A 20,381-nucleotide genomic window follows, 5' to 3' on the forward strand; every position below is an offset into this window, starting at 1 on the left:
TTTCACAGGGGTTCGAAGAACCATGGTACTTGGATATATAAATCGGAGAAATGTTTCTAGCTCGTAACATACGTGTCCATATAGCAGAACGAAATTGTGATCCATTGTCAGAAATTACTTTCATCACATGCCCTACATGAAATAGAAAATGTTTTACAAATGCTTTCGAAACAGTTTTAGCAGTAGCTTTGCGTAACGGAGTGAAGGTAACAAATTTTGAAGTGAGTTCAACAGCGACAAATATGTAGCAAAAACCTCTGTTAGTTGTCGGAATAGGACCAAAAATGTCTACAGCGGCCATATGTCTTAATTTAACAGGTACAATGGGATATAAAGGAGGAATATGTGAAGTGGTGTCACATTTAGCTTTCTGGCAAATTTTACAAGACGCTAAAACTCGTCGTATACGTTTCTCCATGTTGGTAAAATAACAGTTCTGTCTCAGTATGAGAAAACATTTTCGTGCTCCGTAATGTGCGTAACTTAAATGAGTGTACCAAATTAATTTGTTAACCAGTTCGTCAGGAATGCATAATAACCAATTGTTGCTCTCAGGATGAGAGCGGCGAAACAGAATGTCATTGCGTACAGTGTAATGGTTTCTAATCGTAACATTATTCCTATCTTGCCAAAGGTGTTTAATTTCTTTCCACACGTTGTCTTTATTTTGTTCTTGTGCTATGTCCTGTAATGACGATGAAATAAAGTTTTCAAATGCAACTTGCTGAATGTACATGACACTGAAATTTGCTTTGCAGAAGTTGGTTGCTACGTCTTGCTGATTGTTGCTGAGAGAACGCGATATTGCGTCTGCTATAACATTTTGTTTGCCGGGAATGTGAACTATTGTAAAATTAAATTCCTGCAAATAAAGTTTCCATCTACTTAATCTGTCGTGAGTAAATTTAGCCGAAAGTAAAAATTGTATCGCTCTGTGGTCTGTGTAGACGGTGGTATGTCTGCCATAAAGAAAGTGCCTAAATCTCGTGAAAGCCCATACAACACATAACGTTTCCAATTCTGTAACGGAGTAATTTCGTTCAGCAGGTAACAGAATGCGACTTGCAAATGCGATGTTTTTAATTACTGTAGAGCCATCTTCTTCAATTTCCTGGAAAATGTGTACGCCTAAAGCGGTATTGGAACTGTCGGTGGCAATGGAAAAATTTCTGGTAAGATCTGGGTGCGATAAAAGTGGTGCATTCAACAAAGCATGCTTCAGGTTCATGAACTCAGAATGTGCTTGCTTATCCCAAGACCAAATAGTGTTTTTACCTGTTAATTGGCATAATCTAGGTGTGTCTAAAGCAGAATGATGAATAAATTTACGAAAAAAGTTAATTAAGCCCAAAAAACTGCGTAATTGTTTCTTCGTCGTAGGAACAGTAATGTCACGTAGAGCTTTAACTTTTTCCGGATCAGGTGCAATGCCTTCTGCTGAAATTACGTGTCCAAGAAATTTAATAGAAGTTTTGCCAAAGTGCGATTTACTAAGGTTAACTGTGAGTCCTTGTGCATGAAAAGTTTGTAACAGATGTTCAAGAATCATATTGTGTTCAGACCAGTTAGCTTCTGCAATAAGAATGTCGTCTACGTACGTTGTAATTCTGTCTTTAAGTTCTGTCGAAAGTATTGTGTTCAGTCCGCCAATAAAAGCTGCAGAAGAAATAGTTAAGCCGAATGGTAATTTGCAAAATTGATAACAGTCGCCAAAACAGAGAAAAGCTGTGTATTTTCTGCAATTCGGATGAAGTTGAATTTGCCAATATCCCGATTTCAAATCTAGTGTGGAATAAATAGCAGTACCATGAAATTTCTGTAAAAGTTCCTCTAAAGTCTGTGGTCGATCTGTTTCATTAATAATAATGTCATTAATGTGACGTGAATCAAGTAGAAGGCGAAGTGAGCCATCTTTTTTCTTAACAATATGTAGCGGGTTTATGTACGGACTAACTGCTGGTTCTATAATTCCTTGGTCAAGCATATCCTGCAATTCTTTCTTAACTTGTTCTCTATGGATATACGGAATGGGATAATGCTTAGCTTTAAATGTATCGTGCTGTTTGACTTGAAATTCATACATAAAGCCGGACATAGTACCAGGAATGTTGTCGAAAACTGGAGCTTGCTGTAAAAGAATTTTATGTAACTGCATGCGTTCGTCGTCTGTATTTGCACTGCTTTGTTTAACTTTATCAGAAATCATTTGCATTACATCGTAGTCAGCTTCGTCTGGAGTATTATAGTTATGTACGTACGTATCCGTGAACAATGTGGGATTACAGTCCATGTTACGAGATACGGAAATGACCTCTGTGCGATTAATTGTTTGTTCTTCCGCAGATAGTGAGTGCTGAAATTCTATAGCAAATTGTATATTTTCATCCTTCAACATTAAATAAGAATTCTGAAAATCAATAACTGCGTCGTGTTGTATCAGAAAATTAGTACCTAAAATGACGTCTGTTGTCAATAAAGGAACAATCCAAAAATTTGAGTGGAAAGTATGACCTCCTATACAAAATGATAAATGCGTCTGTAATTTAACGTCTACTCCTTTACTCGATACTGCTCCTTTCACTTTTGTTTTGCCTAAAGGTAATGTCGGATAGGTATTCTCTTTGTTACACTCGTTAAAAGTTTCTTCATTTATTACTGATATAGGTGATCCGGAATCAATTACTGCTGAGAATTTCGATGAACCAATTTTAATTTCGATAACAGGGTGTGAAATAGATTTCTGAACAAATGGTCTTTCCTGCAAGAGAGTGTCTCTGATATCGTCAAAAGTAATTACATTTTCGTGAACAACATTTTGCGTGTCAAAGGTAGTGCTTGTGTTATTGGAAGATGCGTCCTGTGCAGTATCTAGTCAGATTCTATCTGACGTGTTATTATTATTAGGAGGATTCTGTGGCATTTCTACTATTCAAATAGTAGAAATGCCACAGAATCCTCCTAATAATAATAACACGTCAGATAGAATCTGACTAGATACTGCACAGGACGCATCTTCCAATAACACAAGCACTACCTTTGACACGCAAAATGTTGTTCACGAAAATGTAATTACTTTTGACGATATCAGAGACACTCTCTTGCAGGAAAGACCATTTGTTCAGAAATCTATTTCACACCCTGTTATCGAAATTAAAATTGGTTCATCGAAATTCTCAGCAGTAATTGATTCCGGATCACCTATATCAGTAATAAATGAAGAAACTTTTAACGAGTGTAACAAAGAGAATACCTGTTCTATTACTTCTTCCAGACGTATTACGTTCTGGATGGTACCTACTGTCGGGTTCATTCATGAGAATATGCTGTTGCTGATCATTTTGTTGCTGGTAGGACCGACTGTTATTAAACGTATGTTGGTAATTATGCTCATTGTTTTTACGTCTGACGTGAAAGTCATTCCTATGCGGTGCATTGCGATAGGAATTGAAATACTGTCTTCTTTGTACGTAGTTGTTTCCTTGCTGCCGTGCGTTACTATTTGTTGGATCTGGGACTATACGTGCACGCGGCGGAACATTAAAGCCTGGTTGACCTTGTGCATTCCATTGTTGGTTAGGTATGCTAACCGGCTGGTTTTGATGTTGTTGTTGTGAAACACCTCTATTGTTACTAAAGTGTGGTTCCTGTTGCTGAAAATTTTGACGGTATTGATAATTAGAATTTTGGCTGTTATTAAAGTTTTGGTAGTTGTCGTTCCTAAAGCGCCTGTTACTTTTCCTATTGAAATTACGTCCCTGATCATAATTACTGTAAGTTTGTTGACCTTGGTTATTATACGAAAAGTTTTTGTTTACAAAAGAATAATCAGATTGCTGCACTTCTAAAAGCTGTAACAAATCTCTGAATGCTGAAATATTTTCTTTTTGCTGACCTGTTAAAAGTGACACTCTTAATGACCGTGGTAATTTAGAGATACATAATTGAATAAGTGCAGATTCACTGTACGGTTCACTTAAGTACTGGTTTTGTTGGACCATATGCTCAAAAAATTGCGTGACACTGGGAAAATTTGTGTTCTCATGATTTGGTAAGCTAATTAACTGGTCTTTAATTCCGCGCTGTGTCGTCTTCGACCAATACGCTGACAGAAATGCATTCTGGAATTCTTCTACCGAATAGCATTGTCTTGCGATCGGTCTCATACGAGTTGCCGGTTCGCCTTCCAAAAAACTGCAAATAAATTCAAGTTTATGCGTAACGGGCCAAGTCGGTGGAAGAGCAAAGCTAAATTGTTGAATCCAATCTAGCGGGTGAATCTGTGTTCTGTCGTTTTTAAACACTTTAAACTTTCTCACTGACAGAAATTGTTTGTAATCAAAACTATCGTCTCTGTGTGATGGAACAGGTTCAGGATTGTAAGAGAATCTGTTGAACTGTGGTTGTTCGGAATCAAAGTCCCGTACTCTGTGTAGATTACCCAAATTATATGCGCTGCGTGAGTCTGACAAATGTTCGAAAGGTGGCGTCTGCTGTGGTGTGTTATTAACTGAAATATTTTTCATCTCTGTTACTTCTTGCTGTAAACTTGACAGTTTTCTACGCAACGTGTTATTAGATGAATCGATCTCATTAATAGTCTGCTGTAAATTTTGAAATTCAGGTGTTTGGTTAAATGAAACCGGTGCAGTATCGTCTGATTTATTGTCATTAGTATTTTCGATAACATCAATACGACTGGCCAATTCATCACATTTTTCAGTCAGTATTTTAACCTGATCATCGGTTTTAGCATCAGACGCATTAATCTGTTTTTGCAACTTACGTGTAGTTTCGCTCAGTTTTTTAACATCAGCTTTGATGACATCGCAATCCTGTGTTAGTTCTAATTGTTCGAATCTGTCTGTCACTGTTTGAATATTTACTGTGTGTGTATCTGTTTTTGATTTAAGATCAGAAATTTCATGACGTAATTCCGCATTCAACTGTTCGATGGTATTAATTTTGTCGGGCACTGTAGTAATATTATTGTCTACATACGTCTTCGCTTTCGCGAACATTTTACGTTTGTCTTCTTGTCTTTGAGCAGTGATTGTTTCCATTACTTGTCGTTTTACTTTGTTTTGATCCTGAATAAATTTACGGAAACGCGTATCACTGTTTTCTATATGGTGATTAAGACGTTCGTTAATTTGAGAGTTCTGTTGCTCGAATTTCGCGTCTATCTTTTCATCCATTGTGCGCGAAAGTTCTGCTGTCATTGTTTTAAACTCGTCGCGTAATTGTGTAGCCTTTTCAGAGCATTGTTTAGCGACTGTACTAATTTCTGCTCTAAGCGTTTCTGTTGCGGCTGTTTGCATTTCCCTTAATTCTTGCGCAACAGACCTAATTTCTTCGCTACTTTTCTTTGAACAAGCCTCAATTTCCACGCGCAACTGTTCCTTAGTGTCATGACACTGCGCGGCAACTGCTCTAATTTGTTCACAAAGCTGTCTGGAATTGTAGTCTAATTTTTCATTTAACTGTCTGTTCTGTTCCCTAAGTTGTTTGAAATCTTCACTCTGTTGTCTGACCTGTTCACTAAGTTGTTGTTTGAGATCTTCTTTCAGTTGTTTGGAATTGTTATCTAGTTTTTCATTAAATTGTTTAAAAAATCCCATAATTAGATCCAACCCAAAATTAGCATTTCTATTCTCTGTGCTGTTTGATGGTGGATCTGGAATTGTCTCGCTTTCTGTAACCATTTGGTTATTCTGAGATTTACAAAAAGGTTTGCCAGTCGAATGTACACTGTCGGTCACTATTTCGGAATTAGATAAATCCGTCCTACTTTGTGTAATCTGTTCATTTTCATTAGACAAATTTGTCTGTTCGTCACGTGAATTTAGTAAACCGGTTGTGTTAAGCTGGGCAGCGCTCATTACAATAGTGCTCCCCACGTCATCAATTGTCGTCAAATCAACACATGACACAATCGAGTTCGTTTGTTCATCATTAAGGTCTACATCATTATTAATTGTTGGAACGCACTGATTGTCAGTGAACGCAGGATTGTCATCATTACACTGCGTGTCACAATTACTATCGGTCACGTTGTTTAAGTCGGTAATTTCGTTCATAATACCTCGCCATACACTATTCACAGTCTTTCGCGGCATTTTTACAATAGTCAAAATTATTCACAAAATAAATAAGCACAATGCAAAAGCAACACACAAATACAACAGAGCAACGAATTGCCGTTGATCTGTGGAAAGAAAGTTACAAAATTAGTAAAAGCGTAGCGCCAAATCCTAATTATACTTAAGCAAATAAAAGCAGATATCTGACTGTTTTTCAAAAGATTCTCAACGAAATACGATCCTGGACTGGGTGTCGCCAAGTGTAACCTCCCCACAGAAATTTAAAAGAACAATATTTAATAGAAATGGAGCCAGGCGTAACCTCCCTAGCAATTAAAATTAATGACAATAAAAAAAATGAGAATCGCAATCTGACTCTGGTGTAAGCTCCCACAAAAAAATAATGAAAGATAATTCAGTGCTAATGAAACTTCAGTGACAATGAAAATTCAATTAAACCGAAATATCGGTCTTTGGCCCTGTGCAAAAAAATCAGAATTAATTTCTTACCTCAGTATGACTGCATGTCAAATTTCTGCTCTTATTGTTGGGCACAGCTTGGAGGAACTGCATTGCAAATAATATATATATATATATATATATATATATATATATATATGTATATATATATATTTTTTTTTTTGAAATTTAACTGAAACTTTTCTATAAAGGAAATGGAAGGAGATCGTTGGTTCAATTAAAAGGTTCTTTTGTAAAAATTGCTTTGAAATCAAAATTATTATTGGGGCGATTATTGCATAAATTAGTTACAGTTGATTTACATTATTAGCTGAGCATTGCTGATTCATTACCTTGTTTAAAAAGTAATATACCTCGTCCTGAATCTTGACCAGAGTGCCATGTCGACGCCCGCCGACTCCTCACACACAACTGCACTCGACTGCTACTACCGACATACTGCACTGCTCACAGACTGCCCACTGACAGACTGCTCGCAACTGTACTGCCCGACGACTACTGACAGAGTACTGCTCGCAACACTCGCGCGGTCAAGCGCAGACTAACCACGATAAAAGGCTCTCTGGTCAAAGATTTTATCATGCCTCACCATCGCTGGTACGTTACATACGTGTTTCACTATATATCTATGTTTACTGAAGTAAAGGTGTGCAGGACTAACTTTGCACCTACTTTTACCCTCATCAAAACTTTCTGGAGGTGGTTGCAGACACTTAATTTAGTGATGTCGCTCCACTGCGATTTGTAACAAATCGCCATATGTTCCCTACTTGACTCTGGCGGCTGACAGACGACTGTTCGAATGCACGTCTGTTGTTTACAATTATTAGTTCAAGCTGCCAGGAATAAAACCAGACTCGGAACTTCGTGGAAGGGCGGTATATTCTTGGCGCTCGTTTAGACAAATTCAAAGACAACAGGGGAGCGTACACGGAAGAGTAAGGGGATTACCAACCAGAAGATATACTGAATTTTGAACATATATATCAAGGACAGAATGACGAAAACATGATGGGAGACTACATCTGGGAGTTGGTTCGCGAAAGTGCTAAACCTCGAAAAGCTACTCACATGTAATGCACACGCTCCACATTTAATAGCTTGTATAGATCAAATTTAATATGAATTCTGTTTTTTAACTTACATTGTGGAACAGAAAATGTAACTTACGAATTTTACTGGCTTGAGATACGTAACTTTCAAAATATTACTGGAAGATTCATAAAAACAAAGTCTGAGGCGAATAATTCGTATTTTCCACACTTCTGAGACGTAAGAAGTGAGAAAGTTCCATTTCCAGCTCAACGAGAAAAACGCTATTAAGTAGTGTGATAATTCTTTTCCTAATTAGTGACGGGAAGTAATAGGGTGATGAGAAATCGCTCATGACAAAAAGCTGTTTCATCATGCTCGCAGAAATCAGACCACAAAATTCAAAAACCAAAATCAAGGTCATATAAATAACACAAAACAAATATAATAGAATGACATAACTCTACGTATTAAGTGCGGAAACCGGCAGTTGCCGTACGGTTTCAGGAATCATCTTTACTCCTTTTGTGGTGTCTACAGAATAACAGAGGCTTGTTTTACACAGAGGTTTTAGTTAAATAAAACTCATTGCTGTAAGAGAACTGAAATTTCTAAGGTTAACGGTATTTTCTGTATGTATTTGAATAAAAAGTCAGATTTTTCAGCCAGAGCTAAGGCTGAAGTCTATATTGAAATTTTCGTTGCTCTCAGGACACATAAACGAACTTCCACAGTATATTACGACCAACTTCAGTGACAAGTCACATTTTGCAAACAAATGTTAGTTAGGATACGATTCTCATTAACGATAACCTAATATAAAGCTGTAATCACTCTATTAGTTTTTTTCTGAGAACACTGTGCTCAAGTTATTACATAATAAAATTTTAACTCTGCTTTATTTTTTATTTAATTTTTGTTCCCCACCGTTATGTTGCTAACAGGATGCCAAATGCTTCTTTCGCAAAAATTGCACGTGGTAAACTGGAAAAACATAATTACTAACTGTTAGCCAGAGGTGTTCTCCAAGGAAACAGGATGCTGTCAAATGCGACTGCTTCCTGGAACTTAGGATTCTCCTATGGAAAAAACGATTAATTCAATAAGTGTTCTGTGAACTACAGAACGAATACTCTTGGCATTCCATTCCATTACATACGTAAAAGAACGCATCAAGATAATTTATAGAACTTGAGAGTGACAGGGGAGATGAAAAATGCTCGTATTTCATTTCACACAAACAAACAAAGAAGAATCGGTAGTTTGGTGGCAATTTGCAAGTAAAAACTCTTATAAGTCGGTTCGTATTTTGTGTAATAAAGAAATAATAGTACTGGTCGAAAATTTGCTTCAAAAGAGGTTAATTTCTACATTTGTTCGGTTTGTTGCTAACACTACCTATGCCACATTACTATTAATAGGGTAGCCAGCTTCCTACTCTTCCCACAGCAGCAAAGTAATCCTCTTTTTCAGTCTTTCCCCAGAAAACCCACATCTTTTCCACCTGGCTAAGATATGGCCTTGTCTTGAAGACCTTTGTGACATGATCGATAATGATATCCATTTAAAAGTTAAAGATGAATAAAGGGAATAGGAATAAAACTCACTTTCTTAAGCTTGATTCCATATATGGTTCCTAATATTTGCTGTCCCACATCTCTCACGTGACTACTACTAACAGCAGTGCTGTCCTCTTCTATACTTCCTATGAAAACGTCACTTTAGTACAGATAGCCAACTGGCTCTTTTCAACACTTACTTTTATTGATGATTCTCACATGTGAATCTGTCACAAATCACTGTTTCCCACTCAACTGCCTTCCCCCAATGAAGCCGTCTGTGACAAGAGCAGCACTGCACACCAGAACTAACTAAGGCAGCTTAATAACGTAGAGTTTATGTTTGGTTAGAAACAACCACGAAAACTGGGTTAATTAATGAAAGCAGATTTTTTAAACGACAGCTAACATTTAAATTAGACAAAAGTAGCGTGTATAGTTGTTTAGCAACAAGATAAATACAGCGTAGTTACGTAGAAATTCATCAACCTCTGAACGACAAAGGAAAATATAATTCAGATATTAAAATTCTAAATTATCCACCTATTCAGGGTATTATGTGTGCGCTAAAAACGAAATCTCTTTTAGTGTTATACTTTGTAATTATGAAAAATAGTTTGAATTGTGCAAAATGAAATGAAGACGCGGTCACTCAGTCGGAGATCGTTTCCTTAAGAGAAGGTATCGAAATGTCCTGACGACGAAAATTTCAATGTTTTGCTTGGAGTGAAGGTGCTGCTACGTTCTTGAAGTTATTCCTAAAAAGTGATTTTAAATACTATGGTCACTGCTGTACACAAACTGCCAACAAGGATTATTGTGGCATTGTGATGAGGCGCATATGTCCAAGAATTTAACAAATTTAAATTACTACAAATGAGGAGTAAAACCAATTTTGACGGTTGGTAAGGCTGACTATTTGTGTATTCTGTGTACTTTTAATCTGTACCCAACAACACCAGTCGCTACAACAAGAATTCACTACCACAGCTGTACAATCAATTATTGTACGTTGCAATCCACGTATAAAGTGATCCATTAAATCGCTTTTCTCTCTGTTGATAACTGTTCCTACATTGTAAATGGTGGGCTCCATATCTAGATAATAATATTGCGCGGGAATTCTTGAAGTGACCTAATTTTTTACTAGGTCAATATACATGCTTCAACGAAGAATATTTGATCATAAGTATGTCATAAACAGCAAACCCTCGAGAAAGGAAAATGAAATACAATATTTTTGGTTTAGCAATTAATATTTGTAATTTCCCCTTTTTAGTATTTCATAATTATACATTGTCATATGTTTCAGTTTTATTCTTGGGGCTTCCGGAATTTACTGAACTGGATTGTGAACGAATATCCCGGCTATCGCATTATTGTGACTGAAAACGGAATCGGAAACACCGGTGGTCTAAATGACACAGATAGGATACAATATTACACGGTAAGTACCTCACAACGTCCTGTTGCTAAGATTCTCTTGGCACTTATTAGACTCTATTCCTGACGTGTCTTGTATAAAGAAGAAACCAAACATCAATTTCAGGATTATCTAACAGCTCTCCTGCAAGCCGTGAATATTGATGGAGTGCCAGTAATTGGTTACACTGCATGGAGTCTCATGGACAACCTAGAATGGACATCCGGATTCACGTAAGTCATTCTCAATTATGGAACATTTTTAAATTCCCACGTTAATCGAAGTGAATTAGTTTTGCACTCTCATTACACTTTCTTTCATGAGCAACGCAATTATACATATCACTTAATCTCTTCAGAAACCGGCCAGCGTAGCCGAGAGCGCTAACGCCCTGCTTCCTGGACTCGGATAGGCGAGCCGGCACCGGATTGAATCCGCCCGGCGGACTAACGACGAGGGCCGGTGTGCCAGGCAGCCTGGATGTGGTTTTTAGGCGGTTTTCCACATTCAACTAGGTGAATACCGGGCTGGTCATCACGTGCCGCCTCAGTTACACGACTCGCAGACATTTGAAACACGTTCGTACCCTTCCATGGATTACACTAGACGCAGACTGTTGGGTACACGCAAAATCCGGTTAACCATAACAGCAGACCCCGCAAGTCGGGATTAATGCTTGGAAAAAGAGTTAATCTCTTCCAAAACTGTGTTTAGGGTTGATTTCTGAAGTAAGGGATATTTTTTATTAAGCAGCGAATAAGCGTTCCAAAGTGCTATTTACAGCAAAGTAAGCTCACCGGACAAAAGTTGGTAATCATTTAAAAGCGTGAAGTTACGCTCCTGAAATTTAACACCTAGATTTGCTTTGGAAGTGAATCCACAATGTCGTGCAGGTACGTCGCATCAAAGTCGAATAAATCACGCAGTTCCACCAAATTGCGGCGGTTCAGACGTCAAGATTTTACCCGCTGTTCCAACTTGGGCCACATATTTTCTGTGGAGTTCAAATCACGTGAGTTTCTATTTCAGTTGAGATGAAATGTAGTGGGGGAGTGTTGAGGAACCCAGACACATGCTTTGCCAATCCGTTGAACTTAGCTGTTGGCGTAGTTACCTGCCTTTCTGAGTAATGGCGTCTGACCAGGTGAGCGACTCCAAATGTTCATTGCATACAATTCTAACGCTAACAGGTAAGGATGGACCTTCATTCACTACCTGCAGCTGTTCCTGTCGGGTTTTGAAGCAATTTTGATTCACAAGCCGTGAAACGAATCTGACGTCGTGTTTCGTTGCCACGTCGGCCACAGCACAGCACGTAGACACGTTGAACAGCCTGCCGCGAAACACCAAGAAATCCAGCAACTTCACACCCCCTTTGGCAATGGGCAAGGCCAAACACGAGTTCCATTTCTACTAGCCCTATTATGTCTTTACAATAACCGCTACTTCCTTATGCTCACGTGTTTTCAGTGCACCAGCGATTGAGCTCGTCTCACTGTCGCTGTCCTGTATGTAAGGTCTTGATGATCAATTTGTGCGTGCGCATCGGGTTGCCAAATTTTTTATCCGGCGAGCTTACGTTTCGCTTAATGGGATGTTGCCGGGTTAATTCATTTCATAAAATGGTCTATGAATCTAGTTCCTTGGTATTTATATGAACATACACTTCTAAACGACTGTTCTGAGAGCACTAAGGAGGAAGTGTGGAACTATACTCTGCAGACCTGTGGATCATCTGCACTGTTAAATATGAAATTGCGAAAAACTTATCGAAGGTAAATTATACTCAGCAGAGTTTCTCACTGGAAGGTTCACCTAATTACGTAACGTGAAGCTCGACGTAGTCATAGCAGAATTCAAGTAGACTGAAAGCACAAGTATCACAACTCAATCTTAAGTTTGCAATTATTTCATTCAGCTACGTAGCCGATGCTACGATGGTGTGTTGACTGGTAATGCTTCCCAAAATTTTAAGTGAACTATGTTAAACATGTTTAAGTAAAGCCAACGTCATTAACATTCGAAACCTGAATTTCTGTTTTCGGCATATTCACCCTGGCGGCAAAGTGGTATCTCCCAGCAAGAGACCGGTTTGTTGATGCCATGTCAGTACAGTCTGTTTGACTTCGTAGACGCAGCCACAACTTCACCTGTGCTTCATCATTATCAAAGCGAAGCCGTCGAATAGACTCTTTAAGTTCTGGAAGCAGATGATAATTGGATGGGTCCAAGTAACTACTCTGTGGAGGATGATCGGCGTCAGTGAACCCATGCGGTCGAATTGTTGCAGATGTCGCAGCGCTTACGTGTGATATGACATTATCATGCTGAAAAAGAGGGTGCTCTGTGTGTGGACGGAATTTTTGAATTCGAAACTCGATTATAGTGCGCTGTTCCTCACTCACCAGCCTAGTTACGATGCACGTCGACATTTTACAGGCTACAAACTGTAGTCCCCTAGGGGAAGAGGATTGCAAATATGTAGACATGAAGAATGTTAATAAAATTATTCTTGTTGACAATGCCTTAAGAGTTTTCATATACAAGAATTTGTTGGCATTACTTTCCAACACGCCCTCTTACTGTGCACTGGTTTTATGCTACCAATTAGTCGGTTCGATTTCGGGTGGTAGAAAAATTTTCACCACCACTATTAGGTGGAGTCAGCAGAGGTTTCATCGTGTGCGGAGAAAGAAAAGCATTCCCTATTTGGTGGCTGCATTATCTAGCAACGTTTCCTATCGAACAATGGGATACCATTTATTATTCTTTTTCTTCCACGAACAAAGTTCTGCTTCAATTTGTAACTGTGTAACATCTGAAAAAATCGTTTCCCTATCCTCAAAAAAGAAATCGTTTCTACTTCTACCACCATTGAACAACCTACCGTGGGATAATTGTGTGCGACCATCTTCCAACCTTGCTCTGTGACCTTACGATTCGTAAGGTTCAATTTGCTCAATCATCTCGATGACAATGAATGAACAGTTTAGTACAGACCTATAACTTACTCAAACATTCCGAGATATTGCATCGTGGTCGAATTAAATACTAGGCGCAGCGCACTGCGCTGCCATGTTATGCCCTTTTCCTTCAGATCAAACGTATTAGCGTGTTTTTGCTGCCCCTGGAGCCTTTACACAGTCTCGTACTACCTGCTTGCAAATCATATTCCACAGCAGTGGACCGATCTGTTTCTCTCCTTCTGCAGTTGTCCGTTCAGTCGGTTTTCTACGATATTCTCACAGAGAAGCTAAAGACATATTTAAAAAAGCTGATAATTTTAACAAGACGGACAATGGCGTAACACGTAGTGGTATCTGAATTTCGTTCCTAAAAGCTGTGAGCCACTATTCCACCGTAGCAACCGGCAACACCCAAAGCGCAAAGTTCTCAAAACATATTACGTCACAAATGGTTCAAATGGCTCTGAGTACTATGGGACTTAACATCTGTGGTCATCAGTCCCCTAGAACTTAGAACTACTTAAACCTAACTAACCCAAGGACATCATACACATCCATGCCCGAGGCAGGATTCGAACGTGTGACCGTAGCAGTCCCGCGGTTCCGGACTGAGCGCCTAGAACCACGAGACCACCGCGGCCGGCTATAACGTCACACCTTTGCGTGGGAGCACAGAAGTTTTACTGCCGTCAGTAGCGAGGCAGAGTGTGGGCAGCACATTGATGGAATCAACAACCCGCCCCGCGTGCCCTGTGCCCCTCCCTTGAAGATGTCTGCAGAGGGGCTCAAAATGGCTCTGAGTACTATGGGACTTAACTGCTGAGGTCATCAGTCCGCTATAACTTAGAACTACTTTAACCTAACTAACCTAACGACATCACAAACATCCATGCCCGAGGCAGGATTCGAATCTGCGACCGTAGTGGTCGTGCGGTTCTAGACTGTAGTGCCTAGAACCACTCGGTCACCTGCAGAGGGGGATGAAACGCTGATCCATGAAAGTCCCTTAACCACGGAACGAGAACCCATAGTACTTTAATATGTGTGACGTTTCGCACAACCTAAGTTTATATTTTACAGTCAGACGTACCTTCGCATTCCGCAAGGAAGTGCTTACGATAGCTGAAAAATGAATACAGACAAATCCTAAAAGAGTGTGTACTTGTCAAAACTACTACTTTGAGATAGAAATAAGGCTAAGATCCGGTGAAAAGCCGAAATGAACATTTCAGTTAGTAGTGGTTACATTCAAAGACCAATCAATGTGAGTTCATGATCGTTCTTTTTACTTCTCAACAAGTTTTGTATTTCGTTTCTGCAAGGGTCCTAGGCTTATACTTCCAGCATAAACTTTCCTGTTATGAACTGCACGTCGATTTACGTCGACTATGTCAAGCAAGCAGAAACTTCTCACAGCGAAAGGACGCAGTTAAAGGTTGAAAACCAGTATCGCAGAGATACACTACGACAAATATTTGGAGTCGTGCTAGCCTCTAGCTCAGATAAATTTGAAGAACATCACTCTGATTCCTTTTGTTATAATGGAAAAACACAGTGGCGTCTTCGAAACTTCGACAAATAAATACTAGGTGATGCGAGAACTCTGATTTTCTTTGCGACTCCCACGTAACATAATCACAATTTTAACTGCACGCTGTCCTCCTTCAGAAACTGTCTGTACAAACATTGTAAGGATCTGGTAGTGCATTTTTGTGTTAATCAAGGATGCTTTTAGGTCTTCAGAAATATGAAAAATTCTCCAGTCCCTTCGTATTATTCCGCAAATGGTTTATGCAGTCAACCGCTTTATTACAGGGTGTAACAAAATGAAATAGGTAAATTTTAAGGGGTTGTAGATGTTGTATTGAGGAATAAACTAACGTTAGAGGCACAGCCTGGATGATGGACCAATCTGGCGTTGTAGCTCGGCTTTGCTATGTCGGTACTGTAGTGGACTGAATATGAGGGGAAACGAACGCCATTATATTTCCCGAGGTCATGCAGCTTTACTGTATTTCTCGATGATGACGTCGTCGTATTGTGTTAAATACTAGCGAGGTAAAAAATCCCTCATTCGTAATACCGGAGAACGGGCAGGGTGGAGGGGTGAGGAGACTGGTCACGAGAACATTGGCACTTTATACAAAAAGAAATCTAGGTATATACGGCAAGAGAAATGGATGTGATATAGTTCTGTGGAGTGGGAATTAGTGAAGTGCGATAGCATAAAGAACCGGACATAACGTCAGACGAGTGTAGGCTTATCAACACAAATACAATTAATAATAATAAGGTCTAACAATGAACAAGAAAATAAGAAACGCGTTTACTAGGATGAGCTGTATAGTGAACCTACTATCGCAGTCCACATCGACGTGAAGACAATATCTACCGCAGTAGTACAAGCATATGTGCGTACTAGCTCCCACACCGCTAAAGAAATCAAAAGAAAATATAATGAGGTGAGAGAACTTATTCAGTTAGTGGAGACGAAGATTCAATTGTTATGGTGCATTGGAATTTGGTAATGGGAAAAAATACACTGACTGTGGTAAGGAGTAAAAGGGAAAGCCGCCTGGAAGAATTTTGCCGGAACCACTGCTTAATCATTGCAGATACTTGGTTTAAGAATTATGGATGGATGTTGTACACTTGGAAGACACGGAAGAGGTGTGGAAATACTCGAAGGTTTGAGACAGATGAAATGTGGTAAGACAGCGACTCCGAAACTGCCAAACGATTGTAGGGCAGAAGTGGATTTTGACCATAATTAACTACAAAGCCAAATTGAAGAAACTGTATGAAGTTACGGAATTGAGGAGATGAGACCTGGATAAATTAAAAGAGATAATGGTTGTTGTGAATTTCAAACAGAGCATTAGGCAGAAAGATGAAATTGTGAATCCAGCAGTCAAATAGACCAATAAATAAAGCCCAGTATAAATCCCTCTATAACAGAGGAGATACTGCATTTCATCGACGAAAGGACGAAGTATACAAATGCAGCAAATAAGCAGGCAAAAAGGCAAACGAGTAAATGAAGTATCGGTCCATCCTTTTACAAGCACGCTGCTATCGTTTTGCTTTTGTACCCAAACATGTTTCGCTACTCACTCTAAGCGAACAGTAAAACACACACACACACACACACACACACACACACACAGAAAGAGACTGATAGACAGAGAGAGAGATAATGAAAACAAACGGAACATTGTCAAAGTTCGTGGCGTCGAACCAAAAGAAAACAGTAAACAAACGACACCCGGAAGATCGTCAAGAATGCAAGTTTGGTGCAGTGAAACGTGTGTCAAAGTCACAGCATTATCGTGAAACCCAGTATTCACAAACGAGCCGGAAACAACGCTGAGCAAACACTGTTAAAATACGAAATATGGCGAATGACTAAAAAAACACACCGAATACTTGCCCATACCGAAGCTTCACAAAATTTTCGCTGATGCCCACAGGTCCCAATAAATACACACAAACATCAAAACACGGGCTACACGCAAAGAAAACCCAGCCACCGATCACGACAAGCCTCTTACAGCAATATTAAGGAGAAAGAGTGGTATATACCACGATTTTTACCGGAATATGTAGTTTGAATGTTGGATCATACATAAAAATTCGATGCAGACGATATCCTGACATCCCTAATGTTTGCACATGACATGGGTGCTAATTTAGTCCTGTGGTTTATTTAGGGTGGCAGCCACAGAACACACACAGTGTAAAGTAGAAGGTAAAGTACATACGTAATTTAAGGATCAAAAATTTCGATGTTACATATTTATTAACATAAATATAAACCTTATATATTTCAGAAAAAATAAAAGGAAAAACCCATCTAGGATGCAACAACTGTGGTGAATTATGTTTTAGGATTAGGGGACCAATACTTAATTCATTATTACTCACTGAAAGCAACGGAACTGATCTCAAAATCCCAAAATGATAAAAATGAATACTGGCGTCCAAAAGATGAGATCGAATGGATGTGCAGAATGCTAAAGCAACAAATTCTACAACAAAAATGCAGAGCTGTAGAAGCAACCATGATCCTGGGAAAGACAGATATGGGCTACAGGACAAAAAGAAAAGAACGAAGAGTAGCTACCTGTCCTATGACTATCGTATGAACAGCTTCAATGACTGGCTATTACAAGGCAATGGAGGGCTGGCTAAATTGTAGAAGGAACATACGGTCGGACAACTCAAATGAAAATACCATGAATGAAAAGTTTGGAGAGATTCGAACCCATTTGGAGACATACCAGCAGTCGCTCTTCCCATGATCTAGGGAGGGAGAGGGTGGAGGGCAAGGGTGGAATTGATAGTGGTAGTCAAAGTTCGCTCCATCGGATAACATAAGGTAGGTTGCAGATGAAGTTTCTAGTGGTTGTAGAGTGGTGGCACCAGTAGCGATAGAAGCAGTAGATGTCAGTGGAGGTACAAGGCGGCATGTAAAAGCATACGAGGTGAATTGTATTCTTTTACTGTACCGTAGGCTTAGGTCGGTAGTTAATTAACTGTTGCTGTACAGAAGATCCACAATTACACCACGTACACATGTTATTATCCTCGTCTTTATTTCTGTCTATGCTTTCAGTAAAATAATGTATCGCTTTCATTCTCTGGATGTTAGGCAAAGGGCCTAATCTCATTGCTACCGAGCGCAGTTGAAATGAAGGTAGTTCGCGGCACACCCCTCACAAAAAAGATCTCCGTGCATAACAAGAGTAGCTAAAATTTTTTTAACCCAAAAATAGCTTGCTATAATCATCTTTCAGATTAAACATATTCCGCCACCGGCTTACACCATCTGCACCATTTTTTCTCATGAAGTGGTGACCAGCAGGCTTGCCCACAATAGCAAACCGGCACACAAATTCTACTAGACTATTTCTTGAAAGTTTCGGAAATGGATGAGACTTCGATTTAAATCAGTTACTTACACCGTACTCTTTCTTCAGGCATCGGATACGGTATATATCGATAATCACTTACTGTCATGTACCATATTTCGGGCAGTCTCTACGTCTGCTGTAATTGTAGTGTTCGGACGCCTTACAAACACAGTAGCATCATGAGAAATACTGGCACTTTTGATTCAGGTACCTGTGATATCTATGTCATGGTAATGACGGGTCAGTAGTTTTACTTCTGTAGGAGTTTACTGTAACACACATAAAGAATATTATTTCAGTTTAGTGAAATTCTTTGATGTGGACTGCTCACTTTGGATTAATCCATGTCTACATGAATGACAATATCCAGGGCGTATCAGAAAGAGTCATCCGGTTTAAAAGAATCATAACTACTATGTTATTTGAAATGTGCGCGTGAACAACGTACTGTTGGAAAATTCTAACTCTCGAGTTTTACATGGTTCCCGCTAGGTAGCATCAGTGTGCACCCACTTCAGTTCTAGTAAAAAGGGTGTCGGGACAACAGAAAAAGCAGAAATCCGTTCGCCGTGCAGATCGACAGCTCAACACGTCCCCGATGTCCGTCCGGCGTGTGTTGCGTCCACGTTTACACATGAAACCATACAAAATTCAGCTGTTGCAAGCTCCTCGTGAAGGTGACAAACAACAATGTGTGGAATTCTGTAATTTCCTTCTTGACAAGATGGAGGATTCAGTTTTTTTTCCATGCTTGGACTTTAGTGACGAGGCAACATTCCTTTTCAATGCAAAGGTAAACCGTCATAATGTGAGAATAAGGGGTACGGAACAACCACATGAAGTTGTACAACATGAGAGGGACTGTCCAAAATTCAATGTGTTTTGTGCATTTTCACCGGAAATGGTGTATAGTCTATTTTTCTTTGCTGAGGACAGTGTTACAGAAAACACATACCTCGATATTCTTGAGAGCTTTCTTTTCCCACAGTCGGAATTGATTCGAACGACTTTATTTACTAATAGGATATGGCACCACCACACTGGCATCTGAAAGTGTGGGAATTTTTAAATCAAAGGATAACCGAACGATGGATTGGTCACAACGATCTTACATTACTGGCCCCCAAGGTCACTGGACCTGACTATATGTGATTATACCTCGTGGGGATTTGTAAAAGACTCTGTTTATGTGCCTCCATTACCAATAACAATGAATGAACTGAGACACAAATTAATGAGCAGGAGCTGTGGAAGCTGTAACTCAAGGCATGCTAGCTGCAGTGTGGGAACAATTTGAATACCTCATTGACATATGTGGTGCATCTAAAGGGGGCGTATTGAACACCTACGAAAAGTTATGAAAAAAACTTTTTAACTTTCCCATTCATCAAAAAACAACATTCACTGTATATGTTTATTAGTTTCAGAATTCTAGACTTGCCAACTTTGATGACTTTTTTGATTCATCATGTATATTTAGTACTGTCCCAGAACAGAATGATAACTTCATTACTTTGCATAGTACGGAATTACAGTTAAATATCACTACACGTTTAACTATAGATTTGATACAGAGTCCTAACTAATGAATCTCAACTACGATGATCCTGCTATCAGACTCGGTTATCAAAGAGCAGTACGAGAGGCGCTGCGCTCTGACGTAACTAGACATCCAGCAGCGGCTGCCCACGGAACCTCTTGTGACCGGGTCTGGTAGCGAACGTCCTTAGCTTGTGGTTCCATAACGAGATACCAACGTTACTAGGGGACACAACAGAATTACAGAGATTGGCTGAAAGCGGGCATTGATTTAAATCAATTGGGAAAGTAGCAGATTTGTGCTGGACCGGGATTCGAACTCGATTCTTCTGTTTACTTTGCAGATGCGCTGATAGCTGCGTCATCCCGACACAGTGGTTATTGCAACT

The 20,381-nt window shown here is 39.4% G+C and overlaps 1 protein-coding gene across 1 annotated transcript in view; it reads left to right on the plus strand.

Moving 5' to 3' along the window:
- LOC124622547 (myrosinase 1-like) overlaps nt 1-20,381 on the plus strand; it is a 92,252-nt gene that overhangs the window by 69,986 nt on the left and 1,885 nt on the right. The window contains exons 9-10 of the mRNA XM_047148284.1: nt 10,464-10,598; nt 10,701-10,807. Of these exons, the coding sequence (XP_047004240.1) occupies nt 10,464-10,598; nt 10,701-10,807 (242 nt within the window). The remainder of the gene's footprint in view (nt 1-10,463; nt 10,599-10,700; nt 10,808-20,381) is intronic.

Source organism: Schistocerca americana, chromosome 7 (assembly GCF_021461395.2).
Source record: "Schistocerca americana isolate TAMUIC-IGC-003095 chromosome 7, iqSchAmer2.1, whole genome shotgun sequence".
Taxonomy (NCBI): domain Eukaryota; kingdom Metazoa; phylum Arthropoda; class Insecta; order Orthoptera; family Acrididae; genus Schistocerca; species Schistocerca americana.